The sequence below is a fragment of the Motacilla alba genome, chromosome 19 (assembly GCF_015832195.1).
Source record: "Motacilla alba alba isolate MOTALB_02 chromosome 19, Motacilla_alba_V1.0_pri, whole genome shotgun sequence".
Lineage (NCBI taxonomy): Eukaryota > Metazoa > Chordata > Aves > Passeriformes > Motacillidae > Motacilla > Motacilla alba.
Genome location: NC_052034.1, coordinates 2,572,838 through 2,599,458, shown reverse-complemented (window position 1 = coordinate 2,599,458; position 26,621 = coordinate 2,572,838). Strand labels below are relative to the sequence as shown.

Genomic DNA, 26,621 nt, shown 5'->3' with positions numbered 1-26,621 from the left:
TTCATGGCCACAAAATAATTAAAACCAGTTCATGCAACAAATGTCAACTTGTATTTGGAACCATTACAGATGTTTACTTTCAGAGCTGCTTTAATCATTAACAATAACACAGAAAACACTACAGGGAAGTGCTGCCTCTCCCCCAGCAGGGCAGTGCCTGGGAGATGGAGTGGCATGGGGTGAGCAGCCTCAGATTTGCTCAGAGTGTAGCTTCTGTCCTAAAGGTTGTGGAAGGAATTCCTGCTAAACAGAACCAAGTTTGTGCATTGAGCCCTGTCAGACCCCAGGCCACTTCAAAATTATTTTGGCACATGAAATCTTCCTAAGACAGCACCCCTTCTTTTCTTAAAGGAGGTGGAACCTTTATTTTACTCTATATTAAAAAATCAAAGTTCTAAATTCCTTCAATGTAGAAAAATTAAATTCCATAATACATCACTTCGATCATCCTGTGAGATATGTGAACCTCATGGAGGTATTAGGCCTTGACCTGAGCTGATGCTGAAATAATTTATAGGAAATACAATTTCTCAGTTGGTTTATCAGTGTAACTTATGGTGGGTGTTTGGGAGGTTCACAGCCTTCCAAAGATTACAGAGATGTGTCACCCAGGAAAAGAAATGGACTTTAATATTGGTAGGGAATGGGTGTATTTGGAGCATACAAGGGAAGGCTTCACACAACTTTGTTAGGAGGGGAAAACAGACTGAACAGATTGCACTGAGTAATTAGAAGGTGGTTATAGAGTAAAATGTAATAGAAATGTACCATCAACATCTAAAGTGTAAATACTACAGGAGAAATACTGGTTTCCTTTAAATATATGAGGCAGATAAGCATGTTCCTGATTCACTGAGGGAATTCCGTGAAGGCAGTGAGTGCAGGAACAATGAGAAGCCAGGATTTGTTTCTTTTTTTTTTCTCCTGAGCAAAATTTAGTGATTAGCATGGTCTGCTCAGGTCAATTAACACCTTCTGGACACTGCCTGAGCACCTCATGGTTTACACCTCGGTGGAAGCCACGCGGTTGTTGCCACTAGATGGCAGAGGGGGTGTAAAAACAGCAGCTCCTGACCCTGACAAACCGTGTTTGAACTGTTCGTGTTCTTATCACTGCAGCTGTACCAGCAAGGTGTACTTGGAATGTGTTATCAGTGTAGTAAAACAGTGCTCGGTATCTGCTCAGAGGGAACAAGGAGTGCTAACCTGAGGCTGCTGCTGCACCTTTTAGGGGTGAGCTCTTTCAGAGTGGTGGTCTGGATTTAACCCATCTGGAAACAATGCAATTAGAAGCTCCAGCTCTCAAAGGGAGGAGTTGTAACTATTTTGCTTTGGTATTTGTACAGCAGTTCCCTCTAAAATAGAAATATGACACATAAAGTGGGGCTCTCAATATTAACTTTTGCATTACCGTGGATCTACTTTCCATGTTCCATATGCTTTAATTATATTTCTTCATCATGGTAAAACTTATTCTTCTGTTGACTCAAAGAAACGAGAAGTTACAAAACAAATCCTCCCCTGCTTTAGTGCCTGGATTTGCTGGCAATAGAGAATAGACCCAGTAAGTGCTTTCAAATTGCTTTTAATTAATTGCTCATTTTAAAGCTGTATGTACGGGGAGATTGTTGGGAATGCAATTACACGCTGGGAGAACAATGCCCTTGGGCCCACCCATGTGGTGCTGAGCTCTGCTGGGACTTGCAGCTCTGTCTGTGCCACTGAGGGCACGTGGAGGAATTGATGGCATGTAGGCACCTGCTCAGGCTCCTTCAGCTGTCACACAGGTGCACCTGAATTAAACACACTGCATTAGCCATCTACTGCATATGGCCGTTCCCAAGCTCCCAAGCACTGGGCAGGCTGTGCAAGTGGTTATGCAATGGCTGCAGGATATGAATGACTCTGATGTTTGCTTTCCCTGGCCTGCTTAGCTGTTTTTGCAGTGTTGAAAACTGTCATTTGTCTGGATCCTTCAGAGCATCTCTCACCAGCTGCCTTTTGGAGCTGCGTGCTGGTGCCAGGAGAGATCCCAGGGTTAGCTGAGAAGGGAGTACTTGGAAATTGCTAAAAGTAGAATTTAAAGCAGCCTCAGTGTGGGAGGGGTGTTGCTGCCTCAGGATCATTTCAGTTCACATCTGATTTGGGATTTTTTTGATCAGCAATCCTTGGTGCAAGAGAGACAGGTCAAGTGTGTCAGTTTGATACCAGGCTTTTAATTGCTGTTCCTGTGATTGGAGAGCTTTCTGTATGTCAGAGGGGGCCTGAACACTGTCTGAATTATCAGTTCCTAGTTTAATGCTGCTCCCTTAGTTGCTGCCAGCACTGGATGTAAAATCTGACATGGCTTTTTGGGAAACAATTCTCGTGCTGCACTTGGCACTGAGCTAAGGGCTGGCACAGAGCAGACCTTCAGCGCAGGGACAGGGAAGCAGGCCACTCTTCCAAGAATCCTTTCCATTCTGACGCTTTCAAAACAAGCCTGCTGGCTTATTTTCCTGAAGCCCATTAAAGGTTTTTTCACAGTTCTTTAAAAACAACCCTTAAAAATAGGAATCATGATGTGGTTCTGTAGGAAATAAAACGATTATGATTAATGACTCCAAATATTGGTTTTAGCAGTACATGGCTTTTTCCTCAGTCCTGAGATGTTTTCTGTTGGTGGTAGATTAAAATACGAACAGCATGAATCACCTCATTACCAGCAGAGGATGGCTGAGGGTAACTCATGAGGAATTTTTGGTGTTTGGACATCTCTGAGAGATCTTTGCTGCCGAGAATGAATGAATGAGGTGGCGGAGCTGGAGGGCTCAGGGCACGGGAGGTGCAGAGCTGGGCTGGCATCGTGGGCTGAGGCCATCCCCACCCAACGCTCTGCCTCGTGCTTTGGTTTCACTTCAGCTCTGAAAAACGGATTTTTGTCAAAGATGTGGCCAAAAAAAAAAGTGCTTAAAACGAGTGGTTGAGGGCGCGGTAAGTCCCCTCTCCCTGGGGAAGTGAAATCCCTGAGGGGATGAATGGCACCGAATTCCTCACCCCTCAGAGCTCAGAGCTCTGGCTGTTTGCATTGTTGGTGTTTTTGGTGCTTAAATGTGGATTTTGTTTGCTGCTGCTGGAGCTAGGGGGACAACTGAGGGAGTTCATTTTGATTTAGCTGCTGAGGGGGTACATGATTATTTAACTGCTGAGGGGGTTCATTTTGATTTAGCTGCTGAGGGGGTACATGATTATTTAACTGCTGAGGGGGTACATTTGGGTTTAATTGCTGAGGGGCTTTGTGCTGGTGGCCGGGCCCTGGGCGAGCACAAACAGGAAATGTGAGGTACAATAGCAATGGTTGTGCCGAGGTCCAGCCCGGATATTTCAGCGCTGGAATATGTGGGTTTGTCGGGAATTCTTACAGTGCTGCTCGGCAGCAGAGTGGAAGAGGGCACAGCAAAAAATAAAGAGCAGAAACATTGAAAAAATAAGACAAGAAAGAGCAGAAATGTGCCTTTAAAGAGAAAAGCGAGTCAGAAAGGCAGTGTCCTTATTGCCTGTGCTGCCCTGAGAGAGCCGGGCTGGGTTTGTCTGGTTTAAGGGCTCAGCATCTCACTTTCATTCTGAATTGGTTCCCCTCACCCAGGGTCACATTCTGGCCTCCCCAAACAGTCAGAGTTTGCAGCTGAAATGAGCCCTGTGTTGGCCCTACCCAAACTGGTTTAGGTTAGAATTTGAAGATTTAAAAGCCAGACACTTGTGCAATAATGAGTCCATTATCTTGGGGAAAAAAAAATGTTGGTGGTGTAAATAATTTTTAAAAAAACAAATCCACACAAATAAACGGTTTCCTGTCAGGACTACTAAAAGCTTTTTAAAGTCAAACTTAATTCCTTTTAGTTCTCTTGTTCCAGGAGCTGAGCTTGTAAGAGGACTCATGATAAAAATTACTTAAGTCCCTCGTAAAAGAGAAGCTCACAAAACAGGACTTACTTCACTTTTATGAAGTGGACAGAATAATTTAGATACCCACACAATTTATTCTCTTTCTTTTCTCCATTTACTTCCTCGTGACTAACACAGGAGTATTTTCATAGTAATTATCAGCTTCAGGAGAGGTTTTGCTCTTTCCACGCAGATCATTCAAAACTATTGTGAGTAATCCAGAAAATGATGGTTCTGTGTGTAAAGGAAAAAGTGAGAAACAAAGGCTGAGCTGCCTCAGCCAGGTGGGAGGTGCAGCCGTGCTCCCCTTCCCAGCGCTGAATTCTTCTTGTGAAGTGAGGTGTTCATTTCCAGCCCTCACTGTTCTCCAATTCACACGTCAACTTGCGAGCCTAAAACAAAGGAAATAAAAAAGGGCTCTGTCTAATACCTGTGCTCACGTTACTGCTATTGAATTGCTGAGGCGGTTGAAAGAAAAATACGTGGAGGGTGCAGAAGGCACCCTAAAATAAGTTGAAATGGAGCCTGTTCGTGTGAGGGTCGTTTTGTCCTCTTACTCTGTCATTTGTTTCTTTCCTGTCTTTAAAGTACTTCCTCCAGCTGTCATAAGCTTTCTACAATGAACTGAAATATCCTGGAATACGTGAATCAACATAAAACTTTTTTAAAAATCACTTTTGCAATTATCTCCCCAGAAATTCCTGCTTCCAGCACACCTGGGCTCTGTTCTTCTTGAAACTGCAGCCCTGATCTTCACTGATGAACTGGGAGGGTGTGCTGAATTAACTGGACACTGCTGCTGAATCAGTTGTGCAATCTGGGTGTTCCTTAAATCTTCTGGTGGCTCGCTTGCATTTTAAAAATCTGAGGTGAAAAGTGATGTTATCAAGGAGAAAAAGGTTCATCTCAGGTCTTGGTCCCTCTGAGTGCTCCTGTTGTTGTGTCAGATGCCTGTCGATACCTACAGAGAGTAAACCCAGCACTGCTGCCTCAGGTCAGGCTGTGCATGAACAGTCCCGGGGTGGTGGAGGAGTTAATGGGACGGTGGCTGCACCCTTTTCTTCCTCCTGAAGGTTGATGGACTTTACCTTTTAGGAGCTTACACCCTGTTTTCATTATCTGCTCTCCACTTCCTCAACGTTTGTTCTGTCAGATCTCTGCCGGGAGGGCACATTGTGCTTTCTCCTCATTTGTTCTCTTGGAGTTTCTAAGGTTTTCTGGTTTTTTTTTAATGCACAGCCTGAACTTTATACCTTTCATGTCCTGCTTCCTGGAGGAGGTTGAAAACAACGATAATTGTGCAGAACGATCTCTAATTGGAGATTCTAAAGCCAGTCACCTCTGCTGGTGGCAGTTTAAATAAATGCTGAGGTTTACTCTTTAGAAATGAGGGGGTGGCTAGGGAAGGGCAAGGAGAGAACACTGACAGAGTATTTAATGATTTTATTGATGATTTTCTGTCAGCAGCAGAAGATAAACTTGAATTCTTGCAATTGTACCTCTCCCTGACATGAGTCTGTTCCTATAGAAAGGAACAGCCTTAAAAAAATCTCCTTTTCATGTTACTCCTTAGAGCAGCACCGTGGCCCTTCACACTGGCAGTGGTGCCATGTGCCTCTTGCCCTCAGTGGCTCTTGCTGAGTCAAATTCAGAGCTTGTGGCTGATCATTTGGAATTTCCAGCAGCTCTGCACTGTGGGGCAAGGCTTGGCTGAAGTGGGACTAGAAACTTCACCACAGCCACGTGAGTGTAAAATTAATACACAGCTTGAAACGCTGTGAAGGTTTTCTAAACCCAGCCCCTGACCACTTGATGGATGTTGGTGTCACTTGAGGATGCTCTAGGTACAGGATGCTCTGTCCCCAGCCCTGATTTCCAGCCAGCACCACATACCAGACGTTATAAAATCATGAGACATTTTAATCTCGGAGCACAGACAGACAGACAAACTGCACATATTTACCAGCCACCTCCAGACCAAGCTTCTCCCTCTTAATCACAGAGCAGTTCTCTCTGTGGGTAGTTGTCCACTGCTCTCAGAGATAAAAAAGATGCTGTTTAAGTGTGGTGTGACTTTCTGGAGAGGTGTAATGACTTCATGGATAAGTATGGGATGAGTCGTGGCCTGGGGCACCACTCAGAGGATGTTTCCCATGAGAAGCGAGCTTTTATTTTTCCAATTTATCTCCATCAAATGCATCATGACATGTTCCCCCCTGTGCAAAGGCTGAGTCTTGGACCCAGAGTGAAGAGCAGTGTATCCATGGAGGAAAGCAGATTTTTAGTGCATTAAGTTCAGCAAGGAGTTCAGGGTAATATTTTTCTTGCTGGCAGACATATCACTTTTCTTTGAGAAATGTTTCTAAATTAAAGCCAGTCTAAAATTATATCTTCCCCAAAAATAAAAGGTTAAAATTAGATGTGGTTGTTCTTGTATCACTGGAGCAGCCTGGCTGTTCTGTGAAGGGCCATGTGAGAAACCAGCACTTGATGCAGGATTTGTTTGGAGCTTTAATTGACTTCCCAGTCCAGGTGCTCAGAATGATTAATAATGTGAAAATATGATTCATTTTTAATTGGATACTCAGTCACTTTTCCTTATGGTAAAGACTTTCTGCTGTAAGAATTACATAGAACAGCATGTTTTTAAGGATTTTAACTGGTGATTTTTTTTACATGTGGCTGCTGTCTTTTTCTACTTCCACAGATGAATTTCCCAGCATAATTTACAGATAAAAAGATTTTTACTTTCCAGAAATTTCATAATACATCACTTTAATTAACTTTTTTCTGTGCCATTCCAACTTGGGTGCCTTCAACCACTGGAATAAAACTCCTTTGAATGCCTGTGAGTTCAAGAGTTCAAAGTTACCTTCTCTGAGACATCGGGGTTGTGCAGACAGGGATTTCCAAACTCCCCTGAACTGCTGTTGCTAAGAAATAGATTTATGTTGAGTTCATCTCGATGAGCAAATCCCGTCTTGTTTGATTTGCAAATTGTACAGATATTTCTAACACATCACATTCCGGCCTGACCACAGGCTCCTTCTGGTCGTCAGCAGTGGCAAGCGAATGTTTCTCACCCGAGTCAGCAGAATGCTTCTCAGTTTCCCCTCTGCTATCCTTTTTTAGTGCCTCCTGCAGCTTAAAAGGGAAAAAAATCATTGGAAGAGGGTGAGGGAAAGACATGTTCAGGATCTTACATGCCCTGAGTGTTCCTGCTTTGGCCAGGAGCACATGTGAATTGCCTGGGATTTAGTGCTGGGTGTGATGGGGTTTGAAGCAGTTTTGTTCTTTTCAGAGGTAGAGCTCCAGTCACAGTCCAAGGGGGACATCTGAGAGGACTTCCCAAGTGTTGAAACAAACTGAACTATTGCAGGAGGCAAAACACTCCATATTTCCTGTGGCCCCACACAGAGGAGGAGGAGGAGGAGGAGAGGGTGGAGGAGGTGTTATTTGTGAAGAGAATTAAAAAACTGGATAAGAATGAATCCTCCTGGCTGTAGAGTCAGGGCTTTTCCAAAGGTGGCACCTCGAGCCTGTTTGAAGCTGGTTCCCTGCTCCATTCAGGGTTAAACCATCACTAAATAGAAACAAACCCCCCAATGCTCTGCTCGGCTCCCAGCCCTTCAGCCAAGCATTGTTTGGAGGTACCCAGGGCTTTGGGGAGCTCCAGAAGCAGATGTTGGGGTGTTGCTCTGAGCCTGGCCTGGGACAGAGTCCCTGTGACCCCCAGGACACCCAGACACGGGAGGAGGGCTCGGGATGGCTCTGCCTCCCTTCGCTTCCGTGCCACACTTCATCCCTCTGAACAAACCATTTGCACTTTATTCCTCATTCCAGTTCAAATGTGGCTTCTGTGGCTTCCACCACTCCGACTTTTTTCCATTATAGAATTGTTTACATTGCTCTGGGAGAGTTCTGTTCCCTTGGCCTGGCCTTCAGGTGGCCGTTTGCAGCTGTTTGGTGAAACGCCTTTTTTTTTTTTTTTTTTTTTTCCCTTTTTCTTTTTCCATTGGCTACTCCCTGTGAAATTTTTCCTTTTGCAGACATTTGTTGAGACTGGGAGGGCTCTCAACAGGAGGGTTTGGAGGTTGTTCAGCCACTTCCAGGGTGGCAGTTCTGCTGGAAGAGGCTCCTGCAGAAGGGCATTTTGTCCTTGTGTGCTCCCCTGGGATTGTAGGACCTGCTTTATCCACTTTGGGAAGAAATTTGGGTGATGCTGAAGCCTTGCAAGGACTGGGGGCTGCTTATCACTACTGATTAAATTTGTCTCTTGCTATTCCAAATAAGCTGACTGTAGTTCCTCTGTGCTGTGTATTCCGAATGTGGTGGCAGTGAAAGCCCCACCTCTGGATTCCCAATCTCACTGCCTGGGCCATGGCCTCGAGGGATTGAGGGAATGGTCATTTACAAGCCAAACATGGGATTTCCTCCGTGCCAACCTGCCTTTCAGGAGAGTTTCACTGCAAATTTCTGCAGGTGAAAACCATTCATTTTAAGATGATGGCTTGAGACCTTTTTTTTTTGTCCCAAGGTAGCTGTCAGGCCTAGGGAGGGGCAAGCAGGGGATGGGATTAAATCCTCCAAATTTCAGAGTGGAGAGAGAGGTTCCCAGGTTTGCCATAAATGTACTTTACAATTTTAGGGAGGTTTTCAGATCTCTTTGCATCTGCCCTTGGTGAGTGGAATAGAAATGTTATTTATTTAGCTCTGAAGCTGCTGTGGAGATGATCTTGCTACAGGTACCAAGAAGTTTTATTGCCATTAGGGCCTATAGAAGTATTAATAATATAAACTATTACTCCTTGGTTCATTCTTCAAGTCTTTGTTCTCCCTTCCATATCAAAATCTCTCTTGTGTATCAATTTCTGGATCCCTTCTTTTTTCACTTTTATTTTGTGGAACCTTTTTCTTCTCCTCAGGAGAGACTGTGCCTCATTCATCATCTCACAGGTTTTGTATTTCTGCAATCCAAAATACACCCAAGCTCTTGGAATGATTCTCCTGTAAAGCAGCAAAGAATAAATAAAAAGCATTTTCTTGCTCTCAGAGCAGCTTGTCCTTCACCAGTTGCATGCCAGAAGAATGGGTTTATTTGGAATTGTTTGCATATGACAACAGTAGTTGCAGCTGCCATACAGAAAATATAACTGGTGTTTTATTTCAACATTCTTAATTCACTGCCGCTGAAAAATTACAGCGTGGATGTCATAGCTCTGAAATGTTGGTGGGTGAACCTCATCTCCCCAGAAAATCCAGGAGTGCTGGAGCTTCTCCTTTTGTGTGGGACCTGCGCTGGAATTTCACCCTTTAGTGTGCAGATGAAGCTTTTGGGGCTGGATGGTCCCTGCATTTCAGAGGGAGCTCTGGGAGCCTGGGCAGGGCTCAGCTCTCTCACCCTTTCCCTCTGCTCTGTAATAAATTCACCTTTGATTTTTTTGGGGGGGTATATCAAACTCCCTTATTGCTCTAATAAAATGAAAATAAATTAAGATTGCAGATAAAAACATAAATGAAAATTGCTGGCAGTATTTCCCAGCACGAAGTCAAAACCCATCAAATAATGAAGGGCAGAAGTTAAGGTTTGTGTAATTTGTTCTGCACTTAATGAAACTTTTAGATTTATTTAAATGTGTGGTTTTACATAAAGATCTCATTTTAATGCAGTCGTTTTATTTTTTTTCCCCTCCCTCTTCCCTGGACAGCGTTTCCATGACCTTTGTTAAGTGATTGTTTTTTAGCTACAATGTCTGGTGTTCAGCTTGTTTGAATTGCTTCTCAATTCTTTTGTATTAAAAATAATAGCAATTCTTCCAGGTTTTTAAACTATGTAGCAGTTCATTTCTTGAATAGATTTTTATGCTCCTTTTATTTGGAGGTCTGTCCCAAAAAATCGTTCAGCATAAGGTGGAGACTAAAATCAATTCAGATAAATGGTATTTAAATAATGTTTAAGTTTGGAATTACATTTCAAACCGTTTTGTAGCAAGAAGCACTGAGGTCCCTTTCTTGTTTACTCAGAAAAAACAGACACAAATTAAACAACTGGCTGTTGGAGAAATATACAGAAGTTAAGAAAGTCTGCTGCAAGATGTCATTAAACCCAGCCATTAAAAAATCAATATATAATTTAAATGCCTAATCCTCTAAAAGCAGCAGTAGGGAAAACACCTCCTCTAATAAAGCTGTGGGTCATAAATACCTTAAGGAGAACGTTGTAAAATATTTGAAAATTCCTGTTTTTTTTTTTAAATTAAGGATTCTTATTTCTCTTTAGCAACCTTCTAAGTGGCAGGGCAAAAGCTGAAAGGCTCCCTAACATTTCAGTGGATCAAAAGAAACATTTAATTTTTTTAAAAGTACATTAGTAGCTCAACATTGTGATTCAGATGGTCTTAAAAGAAACTCTAACAAACAAGAATTTTACAGAAATGACATTATTTAAAGAGAGAAACACTAAGTTTTAGCCTAGGGACAAATGTTGGGGGGGGGGGGTTGCTAATTTTAATTTTTACTCTAACTCACATAAAATACAATTGAAATTTCTTTGGTTTTTTAAATTTTATTTTATTTTTTCAGGGTCCACACATAGCCTCAGTCACTCTTGCTGCCTATGAATGTAACTCTGTGAACTTCCCTGAGCCTCCTTACCCGGATCAAATTATCTGCCCTGATGAGGAGACAACTGAAGGCTCCATCTCCTTGTGGGCAATCATCTCAAAAGTCAGGCTGGAGGCCTGCATGTGGGTAAGGCTTCTTTACAAACCTGCAGTTTCCACCTGGGTGTTTAATTTCTGTGGCCAGCAATGGACAAAAACTCCTCAATTAGCAGAACAGTGATGCCCAAGGTAACGTGAGGAGTGAACCTTTTAGCCCTGATCATTTTAATGCTTTTTCATAGGATATTCCTGGGATGTTTTTATCAGCTGCAGTGCTGGTTCCTAAATACCAGCAGAGAATTTGAAGGCTGTTGATGTAAAAAGTAAATTTTAGGAAGGGTGTCTGCACCCCAGGTGATCTGGCAGCTCTCAGATCTAAGCAAGAAATAATTCAAATAATTTTGGGGCTGTAACATGAGTGCAGTTCCTCATCTGCAGGACTCAGGACCTCATCTCACAACTTGTTCTGGGCTGCAGCAGTAAATTGGATTTAATTAAAAAGTGTTCTTTTCCACATTTTATACATATTTTAATAAAATATTTAAATTTTCGATTACATTTGATTTAATTTAAAAGTGTTCTTTTCCACATTTTTGCATATTTTATTTCTGTTTCTCTGCCTGCTTCCACTTTTCACTTAAAAGCTGAGCTGCTTTTCCTGTTCAAGTGAATCAGGGTCTTAGGAAACTCTGTCACTGGAACTTCCTTTCAGTTTTCCTCTTTTTTTTTTTTTTTTCCCTGCAGCTTCTTGTAGAAGTTTAATTTTTGGAGGATTTTTGGTCAGCCAGGTTGTTTTTTTTCATTACATGTAGATCATTTTCAGTTGCAGTTTACACAGATGCATCTGCTGTGAACTACGTGCCAAATTAACTTTATTTTGCTGCTGACTTCCTGTCCTAGCTGGTGATTTAATTACTAAATTCTTGGTTGTCCAACTCAAATGCAGAGAAAGGAAATTCTAAAAACAGTATCTGATGCCTGCCCTGGTATTTTTTAATATATAAGGCAACTGGTCCCTACAATTTTTTAAATAGCAGCTCTTGTGTTAGTTACAAAAATTCCAGTCAGGTTGTGTGAGTTTAGAGACTAAAATCAAAATAGCAACAGAGAAAGTGAACTCACAGCCCTGTCAAAAAGCAAAGTACAGCTTAAATTTGACTCTTAATGAAAGTCCAGAATTGCCTGAATGCTCAGTAAGTAGCTAATCACACAAACACTTACAAGATTATAAATATATCTAAGATTTCTTTTTCTTTTCTTCCTCATCCCCCCTCTGCTGAAATCTGTTTAATAGAGACGAGCAATAAAGATGGCATTTACAGCTACGTTTCTAGGGTTGCAAAATAAAAATGCAGCTGAGGGTAAACATCTCTTGCTTCATCTGCAGCATGTAAAAACTGAGCTACGAGGAGAATTAAATTCAGAAATGAGAGAGCAGAGCTGCAGCCTCTGGAATCTCGTGTCCTCCAGAGCAGCCATGGGGGAGAACAAGCAGTGCCTTCGTGGTCTGAGCTTCCTGGATCAGATTAGGGAAAGGACAAGGGAATAGGAACATTTGTATCCCACTTTTTCACCCTTTCCCCCCTTTTTCAAGTTCCCTGTCAGCTACCTTTGCTCTGAACTCTGTCTCTGGCTTTTCCCTGGGGAGCATCCTCTGTCCTCCGCTGCTGTCTCGTGTAATGTTATGCTTTCTTGGAATGTTTCTGAGTACATAAACACTGCTTGCTAATTTCCTGTAAGCCAAATCAAGTTGGCAATTGCTGCTGCTCTGCTTCCAGGGTGTTTCTTTTGTCCTAATTCCAGCTCTCTTCTTATGGAAGCTGTGGAAGAGATTTATTTTGGATTCTGTCACTCTTCAGCTAAATGTCCACTTAGCAAATGGAATGGTGACTTCCAGAGGGTGAAAAGGCTGATTTTTGCAGATCACCCCAGGGTGACTTTGCGGAGCTGTGGCTGAGTGTCCTGTGGGGTGAAATGTGAGGATTTATCTGCACAAGGGTCACCAAACCATCAGCAGCCAACTTCAGCTGGAGATTAAAACCATTCCTAGTCCCCAGCCCGTCAGTGATGGCCATTCCTGCTGATGATGAGAGTTACAGGGATTAAATATCCCTGTGCCCGAGGAGTTATTAGGTGGGATGAAAATGATGCTTTTTGCAATCCCTGTAAAAGTTGGCTCCAGCAGCCCTGGCCTGCAGAAGGGCTCAGAAACAATCTCTTAGGTGAATGCCAGTTTTCACAGCCTCCCATCCCACAGGGACAAGGAATTCAATAGTGCCCTATATTTTTTAATGTGTTGCAGCCTTTTTGGTTTTTTACAAGAAATAAGGGGAAAGAATAAAAATGTTTAATTGCTTGGGATTAGCAGAACAGGCTGCCTGTGTCCTGAGCAGGATCAAATCTGTTTAAAAGACTCTTTCTAGTGGAGTCATTTCCCAGTTTCCTTTTCTGAATGTAAAAGAATTTTGATTAGCATTTGCCTTTCCAGTTTGTTGTGAGTCCAAGGAATCTCCATGTAAAACTGGCATTCGGAGTTAAATGGTGCAAACATCTAATGTTACAAAAAGCAGTTAAATAGTTACTGGTTTGGAAGCCTTAATTGCTGCTTTTGCTCTTTTTTTTCTTTTTTTTTTGCTTTTATGCACTTAAGGAACCTATCTCCAGCAGACATGAAATCATATGATTTTTGTTGCACTTCTGAAATGTTTTGTAATAATGAGCATGTGACTTATCCAATTTAAAGAAAGTTCATGTCCAGTACACACATGCAAACCTCTTCCTCAGTTCACAGAACGAAGCCAAAGCAAATTGGCAGAGCCTGGAGGAGCAATGTGACTTTTTCTTCTTGCATCACCCTGAGAACATAACCTCAAGTTAATTTTTCTGAAGTGTTGTTGCTACTGTTTTCAGGCTTATCTTCCCCTTGTGCCAGAAATATGCAGATTAATGAAGTTCAGCTTGTTGCAGTCATTTAAATTTTTTCTTCTGTGGAAAACAAGGGCATAAACATTTGAGGCCTGCGTGCACTTTGGGTGCTTAAACTGAGAATTTAACTGCGGTGGTATTTAAAACCACAACCTGTTGATTTGGAATATCCACAGCAGCTGGAATCCTTGCTTGCAGCTGTGTATAGAGCAGGAACAAAGGAAATTGAAAAGCTTTCACGTTGCTTCAAAGGAGGAGAAAAGCATTTGTTACTCACTGCTGACCCTGGGAGAGAAAAGCCATCTGCAGGGAGCACATTCCCGTGCAGTGCCCAGCTATTGTCTCTTACCTGCCCTAAATTTAAACCATCCTGAGTTAATTCCAAGTTCCTGTTCCATCAGCCTCTGTTTATCCATATGTTCAATCTTAGCTTGTCTCTCTTTTTTTCCCTGGGTTAAGCTAAAGCTGCCTTTACCCACAAGACTGAAATGAGTCATTTGATGTCCTGAGAAAACAAATACAATTTTCCTGCGGTGAGAGAGCAGCCGTCCTTTCATCTGGGGTTGGCTCCAGCTATCCCAGCTGAAGGAGAGGGAAAACTCGAGCTCAGGCTTCGCTTAACCTTTTTTTTCCTTGCTGTAGTAAAACCTGAGTCTGTTTTCTAACAAACACTTGCCCAGAGTCTCATGACTGAACAAGCAAACTCCGGGACAGCACCGGGGAGGAGCTCCCGGATTATTCTGGAGGCCCCTGGGGATCAAGGGTTGTCACATGCCGGGGAATGTGTCTGGCATCATGTGGTGGGGTGAGACACAGCAGTGCTGACTCAGGATGTGGGGGACAGCAGGGATGTGGGGGACAGCGGGGATGTGGGGGACAGCAGGGCCACCAGCTCCAGCCTCCCACGGCTCCGGCCACGCGCCGCTCCACGGGGCCCCAGGGATGCGCAGGTCGTGTCTGCTTGACCCTGCAACCCCCAGGCTTTCCCTGCACAGGGAAAAGAAAGGGAAAGAGGGATTCAAAGGGAACGGCATTCTGTTGGAAGTGATGGGAATTCTGACCTGGTGGGTGAAAGCAAACTGCTCCAAACAGCTGGTCTTGGCGGCTCGGAGAATGGCCACGGGATTTGTGCGTGTCACATGTTTTGTGTTTGGGAATAAACAGGAAAATAAATCAGGATTGTTCTTTTCCCAGGGTGCTGGTACAGCCATTGGAGAGCTGCCCCCCTATTTTATGGCGAGGGCAGCCCGGCTGTCGGGTGCTGAACCTGATGATGAGGAGTACCAGGAATTCGAGGAGATGCTGGAACACGCAGAGACTGCACAAGTAAGGACAGTGTGTGAAACACCAGAGTTAATAAAACACAGAGCAACTTAGAGGGAGTAAATAACCACTCCAATTAAATCAGAAGGGGCCAAAGAATCAGTTGCTGTGAGTTCACAACAGACTTCCCAGGGATGGAAAAAGATCCTGCACTGGGTGATACTTGTGGTGATGGGAGGACAAGAATGCAGCTTGTTGAAGCAGATAAAATAGTGCAGCCAAGTATTTGCTACAAGTACTGCAATTATTTAGAGTTCCAAGAGCAGCACAATAAAGGTAGGGAGACACTGGATTGGGAAAACAGGGCTAGAGGAGCTGCTGTTCCATAATCCTGGTTCTGGCTGCATTTAAATCCTCCCTGGGCCAGAGATGATTTTCAGCCTCAGCTCATCCCTTTCAGATGACATTTGCCTGCCTTGCCACTGACACCCTCAGGGACTAGTGTGTGACCCATTCATCAGCCTGAGGAAACATTTTTCCTGATGTGGAAATGCAGCAAAATTGCTCCAAGTCCCTTTTTGTTGCTCTTGTCATTTATTTTCTCCAGGGCTTGAATAGTGCACAGTTTGCAATTGGTGCTGCACATCAGTCAGGTACTGCTGTGGATAATTTTTCCTTCAGGTCAGGAGTTTGCATCCTGGTCACGAGTTCCTGATAGTGTTTTAGACGAAATCAAACATTTTTTCCTCATGCTGTTTGCCACCGAATTTTCCCCTCTGTATTTTTCCTTCTTATCCTGTTTTGTCTGCCACTAAGTTGAAACGGGTCATGAGACTGCTGTTAAAAACCAGCAGATGCTATTTACCATGCGCTGATGTCTTTAAACTCCTCTGCCAGGGTACTTTCTGGAGATAAATATACACTTTTCAAAAAAATGGATGAAGCTTTTCCATGAAAATGGTTTGTCTGGAAATACTGAGTGCAATCTAGTAATTCTAACAGTAAACCCTGTGTTTCCCAAAAGCCTCCCCCTACTAGAAGGTTCCAAAGGGTTTTTCTGCTATTATAAATAGTAAATTCTTCTATTTTTTAAAAGATGCAATAGGGGGAAAAAAAGAATCTGCTTTGTTCTTTTGTCTCCCATCAATCTTTGCTTTGCAAAGTAATCCCTTAACTGTATGAAAATCAAGTTGTGGTAAAAAAAACAACAAGGAAACCAGTTCAATACATGACTTCAGTATCTGTGTTTACTGAAACTCTCCCAGCAAATTATATGTGTGTACAGTTGTGGGAGCAGCCAGAGATGGTTTCCAGAACGCACAGTGAGATTCTTGGGAAGAAAATTTTTGCTAGAGAGCATTTTGTCAGGCCAGGCCAAACTATAGCTGTATTGACTGCCTGGAGTAAACAAATGGCCTTGTGGAACTAATGAAGGAAAATGATGCTGTTATTTACCAGTACTTTTGATTTTATTTTCTTGGCAATTGAGTTTGGATTGAAGCGTGTTGTTTTGTGGATGGATGGCCAGGAAAAAAAAAAAAATCTTTCAAACTCCACTTGTGGTTTGGTTTCTATAAACTCTTTTAACATGAGGCTTTGACAATCCGATTAAATTGTATTGTGCTCATAAAACTGACAGTTCAGTTTTTTCCATTTGCTAATGTGACTTCCTTTTTGCTTTTGGCTTCAATCATGTTTTCTCTGGATGTCTGTGGGAGACAAGCCTGCCTTTCCTATGACCTCTGAAAATCCCAATCTCCAGCGTAGTTTATCACTCTTTGCCCTGTAATTTGTATTCATGAGCAGTGGTGATGTCTATTTTTAAATTGCTCATTAACAATTGTTATTACCTCCATCAGCCTTCTCCCACTTGGAGAGTTTGAAGCCTCACACGGGGGCTGTGACAAGTGTCCCGTGCCTTGGGGATGCTGCAAATGCTTGATGTCAAGTGACAGGAGCATTTTTTCAGTAGAAAGGTCTCCTTGCACCCAGGTTTTTTTTAAAGTTTGGGGATGGGTGTTGGATTTTAAAGAATAGCTGAGCTGCTCTTTGCCCATGAGGCAGAGCCAGCTGCTTTGACGTTTTTGCTGCGTGTGAGTTGTTCAGAGAGCTCATTGCTGCTGTTTCTCAAAAACAATGGTAATTTGGAGAAACAGATGAGCATCTTCTCTGGTGAGAATAGATCGTGGCTACAGCATCCAGCCTGAAGGATCTGGGAGGGGGAATATTCTCCTGGCTGGGCCACAAAAAAAACAGCCAAAAAAGGGACCTAAGAGGATTAAACAGCGTAAGGGTTTAGTGCTCCATTCAGAGCTACACAGAGTAAAATGCCATTTACTTTAAAGAGTCTATTGATGGATTTTCTGTCCTGAGTGTCAGATCTGAGTGACCTGTCTCCTTGTGCTGGCTTTTGAGAGAGCTCGTTAACCTGCAGCCGATGTGTCTGTCCTGTACTTCCCATTAGCACACTTGTGAAAAAGCCCCTTATTTTAAAGGAACACTCACTTCTCCTTCCTCAGTGTCCCTTTGTGTGCTCACCAGTGAGTCCCAGTTCCGTGCAGGGAGTGTCACGGCTGCCTCATGGCCGTGCCCTGCAGAAGGGGGTGGCTTTTCTTTGTCCCCAGAGCTGCCACAAGGCAGAGCCCAGCACGCCCCAGCTGGGATTTGTTCATACTTAGGGCAGAATTTAAAACCCGCTAGCGTTTCAAACAGCATCTCAGCTGCTGTGAACTCTCTTCCAGTGGGATTCCAGAGTGAAGGAGGGTTTTATCAGAGCTCCCTGTTAGCCACAGGGAGTATCTCCAGTGCAGCCACTCCAGGCAGCCTCAGTTAGGGGAAGTGAGCTCTCGGTGCTGGGGCAGCACTTTGGCAATGACACAGTCACAGCCACTTGGTGCAGCTTTGTGTCCCCCCACACATGAGCAGGGACTCTTTTTTGCCAGTTCAATAGCTGCTGGTTGGTAATTTTTCTCGGTTCTCTGTCATGCTGAAACACTTCAAGCTGGGGAGTGAAAAAGCAACCTTGGTGCCAGCTTCCCTCAGGGACTGGGTGACAGTGCGTGGGCCTTGCTGTATCCTGGTGCTCCTTGCTAAGAGGGGAAAGTACTGATATCTTTGAATATCTAATCCCTAATGGCTGTGAGTGTTTGGCTTCATTAAGTGGCATTTCTTTAAGAACTAATGATTTACACATCGGGGGTTTGCTTCTGTGCAGCCTCGCCCGCAGCCAAATTTCCACGCAGAAATATTTTCTAGTTGCCTATGCTACTATCAGCCACTGCTGTTTGTTTACTCTCCAAGCTGTGTCCTGCCTGGGGAAGAATACAGGCTTGGGGAAGGGTTAAATCCATGGAAATGCCGAGGTGCAGCAGGACTGGTTTGGAAATGACTGAGTGCCATCTGCACACTGACTGTCAGTTGTTGCTGGGACCTGTTTTTGCCTCCACTGAACCTTTACTGGTTGTGGTTTGTCTGGCCATCACATGACTTCTCTGAAAATTCCCCCTCCCCTCCATTTCCAGTAAACTGTTTGAACAGGAGTGACTCAGACTGAAACCAGCTTCCCTGTAACCACAGGGCTTGTTCAAGAATTTGTCAACGTGGACTCGAGAGGGTTTGTATTCAACTGAGCTGCAACCGCCTGCCTTGGCTGGGGCAGAGCTCCAGCGAGCCCCTGCTGCTCCCCGCGGGCAGCAAGGGGTTAAAGGCACGCTTCTGCAATGGGGACAGCCTCACGCATCGTTCCAGCTTTTCTGCAAACCCTGCCGGGCTCCTCCACATCTTCACGTGGGGTTGCTCCGTGCTGGAGCAGAACAAAGTCCGTGCCACACCCGGGAGAAGGCAGCGCTGTGTTCTGACACGACACTGACTTCACTCCCCGGGAATGATTAGGCACGACTAATGAGCGAAATCTCACTTAATTAGCAGCGTTTTAGATGGCCGCGTTCAAAACGGATCTCTCCCGTGATTAAATTAACAACTCCTATCTGATAAAGTTCCTGCTTGAAAAAGCTGCTGGCGTGTTTAATCGACAGCGTTTAAGGGCACTTGGTACAAGAAAAAAGAAGTTCAAGCAGACCACAAGCAGGTTTTTATAAAGCATTTATCATAAAAATGGAAGTGGAAGGGTCATGTACAATAACTGGGAAACCCTGACTTCTTTTTTATTTCTTTTTTTTTTTTCTTTTTTCTTTCCCAGAAATCACTTGTTGAAAAGGAACATCGAATTCCACTCATCCTTTCTCTTGCTCAGTCTTCCCTTTCCTCTCTTTATTAATTGTTATTTATTACCTGCTGTGGGTGGTCACCAGGAGGCTGCTCCTCACACCCTGCATTCCTCAGGTTTGATGCCAGTATTTGTTAATAGCTCTAGGGGAGGTTTCTTCCCCCTTTTTTTTTTTTATGGTGGTCTGTAATTAAACAGAAATTCACAACTGATCACACCTTGAGCTGCTCTTTAGACTAAAGTCCCCACGAGTGCTGGGGAGTGAGGTGACAAAGTGACAGTGTGTTTTCACAGGCAATATAACAAGCAGTGGGTACGCTGAGTAACAACTCAGTTTTGAACTGTTCTCCAAAATTACCTCGTTTAAAATAAGTTTTGGAATGAGTCAGTGGCAGCTTTAAATAAGGGAACTTGAGCGCTTCGTGAGAGGAGAGATAGCAAAGAGTTAAAACAGGCAGAGGGGAGACAATGAGAGCTGTGAGTAAGGAATGTGTAAAGCACCTCCTGGTTGGATTTCTCCGGGCACTGGCAGGAGAAGGTGCCCACATTGTTCTATTCATTTGCACACCTGCTCACAGATAAGGAAAAAACAGCACAGGGCATTGCACTAATTACTAATGCTGACTGGAGATGACTTTTTGAGTTCTGTTTTGAAGGGCTCTTTGTGTCTGTTCCCTAAAAATGATGTAAATCTTCAGTGTGGAAGTACATAAATCAGAAATCACCCAGGCAGTGAGGAAACCTGGGTCACTTTGCAACATTTTCACTCGGTATTAGGTCAGGAGGATTTTCTCAGTAACGAATTTCTCACTTTGCAACAGAAATTAGAAATAATGTCACCAAGTGTACTGGAAATGCTGGCAGCTGCATTTGCACAGGAGTTGTGGAAAAGCAGGTGGTTGGATTCTGTCGTTGGATTTTCATCCCTGTTCTGTGTGTGTTGGGAATGCTCAACACAGGTTTCTAAGGGGCAAATTTGTCCCTAAATACTAGGTATTTCACTCCTCAGTATTCTGAGAAAGACCAATAAATGATCAAAAGCTGGGTCAGAAAAGCTGTTTTAAATATTTTTTTTAAGGACAACCTTCAATAACTGATAGAAATTCATTCTGGTATCATAATCAAGAAAATGGCTGCTTTTCCCCCTCTGCTCCAGACACTGTTTAAATATCTGTGTTGTACAAGAGTCTGGTATGCAGCCCACTTCTCCGAGTGTCTGGGAACCTCTGTCCCTTCCAGGGAGAACAGGGGAGAGGTTGCACATCTGGGCTGAGAGGGAAGGCTTGTGTGTGCTAAAGGCTTTGTCAGCTGTGTCAGAAGTTCCTCACTTCCATTCTATTTTAATCCTTAACTTATGTCTGAGTCCTGTGTGGAGAAACAATTTTTTTTTTTCAGTGCTGATGGCTTTGAGTTATCAGAGATTGAAAAGCTCAGTTTTCGTGACTGGTTATCCAAAATTCCTTCCTTACCGTGTCTGGATCTTAAATGCCCTCAAAATAAGGCTTGATTCTTTAGAATGGATCTTTAAAAATGAACAATATTCTGGAACTGGCAGAGCTTTGCTCACAATAACTGATTGCAGTGGTAGCTTTGAGATAAATGAGCAGCTGCAGCGGGGTTTTTGGCAGTGCTGGGATGTTCCTTCACTCCACTCATCCCCTGCCTGTGGCTGTAGTATCTTGTCATGGAATCACAGAAAAATTCACCTCGAGAGGGACCTGAGGCAGTTTCTAGTTAAACTTCTTTTATTTTTTTCTTAGTCCAGCTCAGGTTCCTCCGGGCATTGTCTGGGCTGGTCCTGGAGCCCTCCAGGGCTGGAGGCTGCTCAAGCTTCCTGGGAAATCTCCTCCAGTGCTGCTGACATTGCCACTGACAGCTCCCCTCCCTGAAAACGGGCTGCAGCATCTGCTCTGCCAGCTCTCCTGCCAGATGTGAATAGAAAGTGGTTGTTCAGCAAGGAAAGAAATCCGTTTATTTCGAGTTTCTGTGCGGGGCTGGAAAGCTGCAGAGTGTCAAAGTGGACACTTGCTGCTCTGAGGAGCAGAGGTGGCAGGGGATGTGGTTAAAGGGGCTACAGCTCTGCAGGACAGATCTGATAAGGCTGAAAGGACATGCTCCTTCCTCTTCCTTTAGGCTGTTTCCTTTAATTGTGTCTCATTCTTTACGAAATTTCTTTATTCTTACAGCGTGTGAAGCGAAAGGACTTTTTATGTAGAAGTCTGAGGGTTTACAGTTCTAGCTGTGGAAAAAGCTGGCTTTAAAATTGAGTTACAGAGCTCACAGAGCCCTATAATCTGTGTTCCTTTTGGTATTTCCCTTCTGAACCTGAGTGTGGAGTGGGACAGGCTGAAATCTTGAAATGGAAGCTCCTGAGATGGAGTTTGTTGTAAAAAACCATTTTTGCTGGTTCTTCCCTCGAGAAGGGGGAGGGAGAAAGGAGGGAAATAAAAGGTTCCAACCATGGTTCAGATGATTAATGAAATGAAGAAAATACCTGGAAGTTCCTGGTGGAACTAATGGACTGATCCAGAGCTGGTTGACTTCATTCCTGCTCCTGTTAATGGGGAGATCTTATTTCCCATAAAATGGACCCATAATTTGGAAGTTTCACACTTTTACTCCACGACAGGCTAAAATTAAATCACCAGGAAAGCCAAGCTTGCTCTTGGAATGGACACTTCACTCTGTTGTCTCTGCTCCCACATGGCTTGCAAAAAATTCAGCTCCTCACACAACCCTGTGGCTTCTTTTGTGTGTCTTTTCTAGCATCTAACATCACTTTTAAAATCTGATAAGAGGACAATGGGTTTAATTGTATTTTCTATAGAAAAACTTAAGGTTTTCTGACCCAAGAACTAATTGTAGTTACTCGTGTCTGAGTTTACAAAGTCCCAAAGATGAGCATCCTCCTGATTATCTCTGGGTTGCAGCATCACCCCTTAACCTTAACATGCAGCCAGCCTGAAGAATTTGAAGAGAAACAGATGTGGAAATAAATCCCTCACAGTCTGTGTCCTGCATTCTCACCCTCAGAATGGAAGAATCCACCTTTAGATAGAATTTCTTGTTGCCTTGGGATTTGTCTGCAATATCTACTGTATGTTCATCCTTGCCTACAGATATTCTGAATGTTGAGCTCTCACCAGTTTCAAGCCCTCAGATCTCCAGCACAGCCTGTTTAATGAGGCTTTGTGGGTGCTGCTCTCTTCTTTCCACAGTTCTTTGGAGCAGCCAAGGCTGTTTTATTGCTGCTTGGTTGCCTTCATCTTGTACTTTTTGAAACTGTTTTCATGTTCAACATCTATGTCCTTTCCTCTTGCAACTTTTCCATGATTACCCAACTCCTTTTCCAGAATTTAATGCCTCAGAAAACCCAGACTTCTCATGAAGTGAAACTTAGAATCTGGAATATGTGCCCTGTGCCTGTGTGTAAATCCCTTTCTTTCACCAAACTCAATGCTTGCTCAGTTCTGCCACCATCCCACCACTGCTTCCAGTAATCCTTCAAGGCTTTTTCCAGCTCCCTCTTTTGGGGTTCTGATTTCCCAGACAGGACCTTTCTCTCCCAGATTTTTGGGTGATGAGGAAGTTTAAACCTTACCCCTCACACCCCCTCCTCTCCAGGCATCACATCAAAATCTCCCCTTTTCCTTTGCCCCTTTGCATTTACCTGGAAGCATTTTGGAGAAAGCTGGAACAGAGATCCGTGAGCTGCTATCACAATATTCCTGTTTGTAATTTACTCACATTTTTGATATTTTGGGGGGAGGTTGAGCAGTGGTTTTTGGCCATTGTGACCTCCCAGCCTTAGGTACCTCTCTGGCTCCTTTGCAGCTGCTCCCCTGCAGTCAGTGCTTTATTCCAAGGAGTTAATAATTCCTCCCAGTCTGAAATCCTGGAATCCATTGCCTGACCACAAATGGTCATTCTCCCATAAGTTGTGTTTGATTCCATTGTGTTCCAACAGAAAGCCAGAAGAAACAAAATACTGTGCAGCTCATTTTTAACATAACTGGGATTTTTACATAAAGAGGGGCACTGTCTTTGTAGGCAGCTCTTTAAATGTTAAGGACTCTGTAATTTTGGTGATCTAAGTGGTAGCTTCATACCCAGTCTTCAGTCTTTTGGGGGGGGAATGATCTCCTCTTCAGATGATTATCTGGATAATTAAACTTTTTTTATTATAACAGTAATAGAAATAATACTCAGATCTTGAGGGATTGTCCACACAAAAGGGACACGTTTGGCCTGGGGGATCTGCAGGAGGAGGAACTTCAGAGTTCTGGAGAACCATTGAGGTGTAACACATGCAGATCTCTCTCTATGCCTTTGCATTTTTTGTTCACTCACTCTCCTGTTTTCTGTCAGAGTCACAAATCTTGTGTACCTCCTTCCAGGCCTTCTAGAAAAATCTTATAACTCCTCCAAGCTAGCAGCTACCAGGTGAGGAATGTCCATGGCACTGCCCTGCTCCCAGCCCTGTGTGACTCCTGAGCAGGGAATGTGCTCCATGAGCTGGGCATGGACTTGACTCCACTCTGTGTTGAATCTGCCAATTTTACCCATTTATTGTAAAGTGCTTGAGGTATTTACAGCAGGAAACTAAAGGGAGAGAAGTTTTTCCAGGCCTCAAATCCCCGGGGTGTGGATCTGGATGGTTTTTTTCAGGGACTGAGCTGGGATGTGATGGGAGCTGTTGGTTTCTTCAGTGCTCCTAAAATCTGATTGCAGCGGTTTGAACATGAACTGTCACCTTGCAGAATCTGTGCAGGCTCCAGGGAACAGAGCTGGGGAAGTGCTACAGGTATTTTCTGTGGGATTCAGCCCAACTCTGATCATTCAGAGCTCCTTGGATACCTCCAGCTACTCCTGTGGATCAATCAACCAGCTCTGCACTTGCAGAGTAAGAAAAAAAAGAGGCTCCACAATTTCAGGGGGAACAATTAATTGTGACTGTTCTGTTACAGAGGAAAAAGAGGAAAAAATATTTATTAAAATTATTTTTTTCCTGGAGCTTGTTAGTTAAATCTGGTGAGTAAGAAAAAAAAAGAGGCTCCACAATTTCAGGGGGAACAATTAATTGTGACTGTTCTGTTTCAGAGGGAAAGGAGGGAAAATATTTATTAAAAATATTTTTTCCTCAAGCTTGTTAGTTAAATCTGGTGAGGTGCTTGTTCTTCCCTCACATTGAGGAGCTCACCAACTTCACAGTGGGAGGAGAAAGAAGAGAGATTAAATTATAAATGGAAACCAAATAAAGCAGAGGGATGGGGCAGCACTTTGTAACTTGGACAAGGTTGTCCATTCTCTCTCTCAGGAAGGATTTTCCAGGGATAAAAGGTCCATTTTTACACAGGGAGGAACATTGTGGCAGAACATGTAAATTCTCCTTACCATCCCTTTAGGTTTGGAAATTTGGGATGGTTTTTTATCCTATGGAGCCAGTGGGGTCCATGAAATGCTGAAAAATTCCCTTTTGCTGAGGCTGAGCAGATCCAGGAGAATTCCCCCAGCCCGAGCTGCCAGCTGGGCCTGGGGAATCATCCCTGACCTTTCCCTGCTCTGCTCCAGCCCAGTTTTGGGATGTGATGATTAACCCAATGAAGTCATCTTTAATCATTTAACCTTCCTCTGCCTGCTCTGTGGCACTCACAGGAAATCTATTTCCAAACCCCAAAAAATAAATCATCTTTGAAAGGGACACAGTGAGCTAAAGCATCCTGAAATGTTCTAAAGAATGAATCACAATTAGCTGGGAGGCCAGTCCAGTCTAGAAACTTTAATTTGGGGGGAAAATGGTTTGCCTGTAAGTAGCTGAACTTTTGTCTCTTTTCATATATATATATATATATATATAAATATTATTTTTAAAGCTGTAATTTATAAAAGTTGTTTTATTTCAAATGCTAAAAAAAAAAACAGAGAAAAGATTGTTCCCCGTGCAGGCTTTAGAAAAGAAAAAAAAAATTCTATTGTGAAATAGGTAAAAGTTGTAAAACTGGGGATTGTATTCTCAGAGAAATGAAACTTTGAAGGCTTTTTTATTGTTGCAGATGTCGCAAAGATTTGTCAAAGGAAATTTAAGGAAGGAACCAAAGAGAAATAGTTGTGAACTTGTTTTCACAGAGTAAATGTTGAGGCTGGAATTCATAGTTTTGTTGCAAGCCTGGTAGGTTTATTGTCCTGCAAATTATTCATAGCTTTGGTTGCATTAGGTCACAGAAAATAGGTACAAAAAATTTAATTTGTCTTTTGGCTTATTTAGAAAATGTGGGAAAAAGGAAGACCAATGACAAGTTCTTGAGTGAAATTTTTAGAATTTAAATTTTGCTTTCCATGAAGTACTTTGTGATAGACAATGTAAAACCAAAACTTAGCAAAGAAACAAGCTGAGTAATAACTTAAAAAAATAAAGTTATGAATTAACAAGGTGAGAAAATTTGCTCCAGCATTGGTTTTGGTTTGGGGTTTTTTTGAGACAAACTTGTTAAACTTTTTTTAAAGACCTTCATTATTAGCTTTTTAATGTTTTATATGTTTTTAGCTGGAGGGGAAATATTAGTTTCAAGGCAGCCTTGAATTCTGTAGTTAAGAAATGTGGGTGAGGGAAGCTGGTTCTTTTTAAGAAATCTGGTTTGAAATGGTGCACTGTGCTTTTCCCTAAGTTCATACAGTCAATTTATATCTAATTATAATAATATATTTTATTAAAGCAGCTGTGCTGCAACTATTAGTTTCTAGGTCATTTTCTAGGGAGTTTATTTCCATTTCCAGCTTGTGAAAATGAATACAACAGTGCATTAGCAACACAGTAAAAGATAATGGGGGAATAAATTAAAATCAGAATAGAAACAACTTCCATGCAAATAAATCACGGAGCCGTTTGAATTATTGTCCTGGAGTGTTTTATTTTCAAGATACTTTGCCATCAGATTTATGGAACTGCGAGGAAAAAAAATATTTATTGGCTTATAAAAGTGAAAATATTGCTCCAAGCCCGTGAGCTTTGGGAAATGGGGGAGAAAAGAGGAGCTGAAAATGGCCCCAGCGAGCTCTGCTGCAGAAATCCCTGAGGAGGGAACCGGTTCAGGACACCTTTCCCAAGGACAGAATCTGCTGCAGCACTTCTTGCTAAATGAATTTGTAAAAAATCCCAAAAACTGCATTTCCCTGTGTGTGCCTGGGGAATTGGAGAGGTGTTGTTTTCCTTGGGGAAAACCCTAGAAATAAATAAAATGGCAGGGTATTTTTATAAAATAGAAACAAAAGGGTGTTTTATTCTCTCCATCCCAAATCCTGAGGGTCCCTCTGGAGCTGGGATCCCCTTTTTGGGTTCATTTTCCTTGGCAATAACCACGAGGGAATTTGGGGCTGCAGCAGGAACTGCCCTGGATGTCGCAAGATTTTTGGGCTCGGCCCTCAGGAAATTGTTGTGTTTTGTTGTTTAGAACAATTTGTGTCAAAATTCGCTCTTTTAATGAAAGAAAAAAAAATAAAATAAAAAATCAGTTTTGCTTTCCAGATCGTTTCCTGTCAGAATAAGCTCAAGGGTTTGGTGTCAGCCTCACTGGGAGCAGGTTTAATCCCTCATGTTCTGGGGGGATCCTACAAATATCAGGGGA

At 43.0% G+C, this 26,621-nt stretch overlaps 1 protein-coding gene across 4 annotated transcripts in view; it reads left to right on the top strand.

The window, feature by feature from the left end:
* Positions 1-26,621, top strand: part of VMP1 (vacuole membrane protein 1) — a 62,165-nt gene that overhangs the window by 14,051 nt on the left and 21,493 nt on the right. For all 4 annotated transcript variants that reach the window (XM_038158463.1, XM_038158464.1, XM_038158465.1 and 1 more), the window contains 2 exons: positions 10,507-10,674; positions 14,706-14,837. In XM_038158463.1, coding sequence (XP_038014391.1) covers positions 10,507-10,674; positions 14,706-14,837 — 300 coding nt within the window. The remainder of the gene's footprint in view (positions 1-10,506; positions 10,675-14,705; positions 14,838-26,621) is intronic.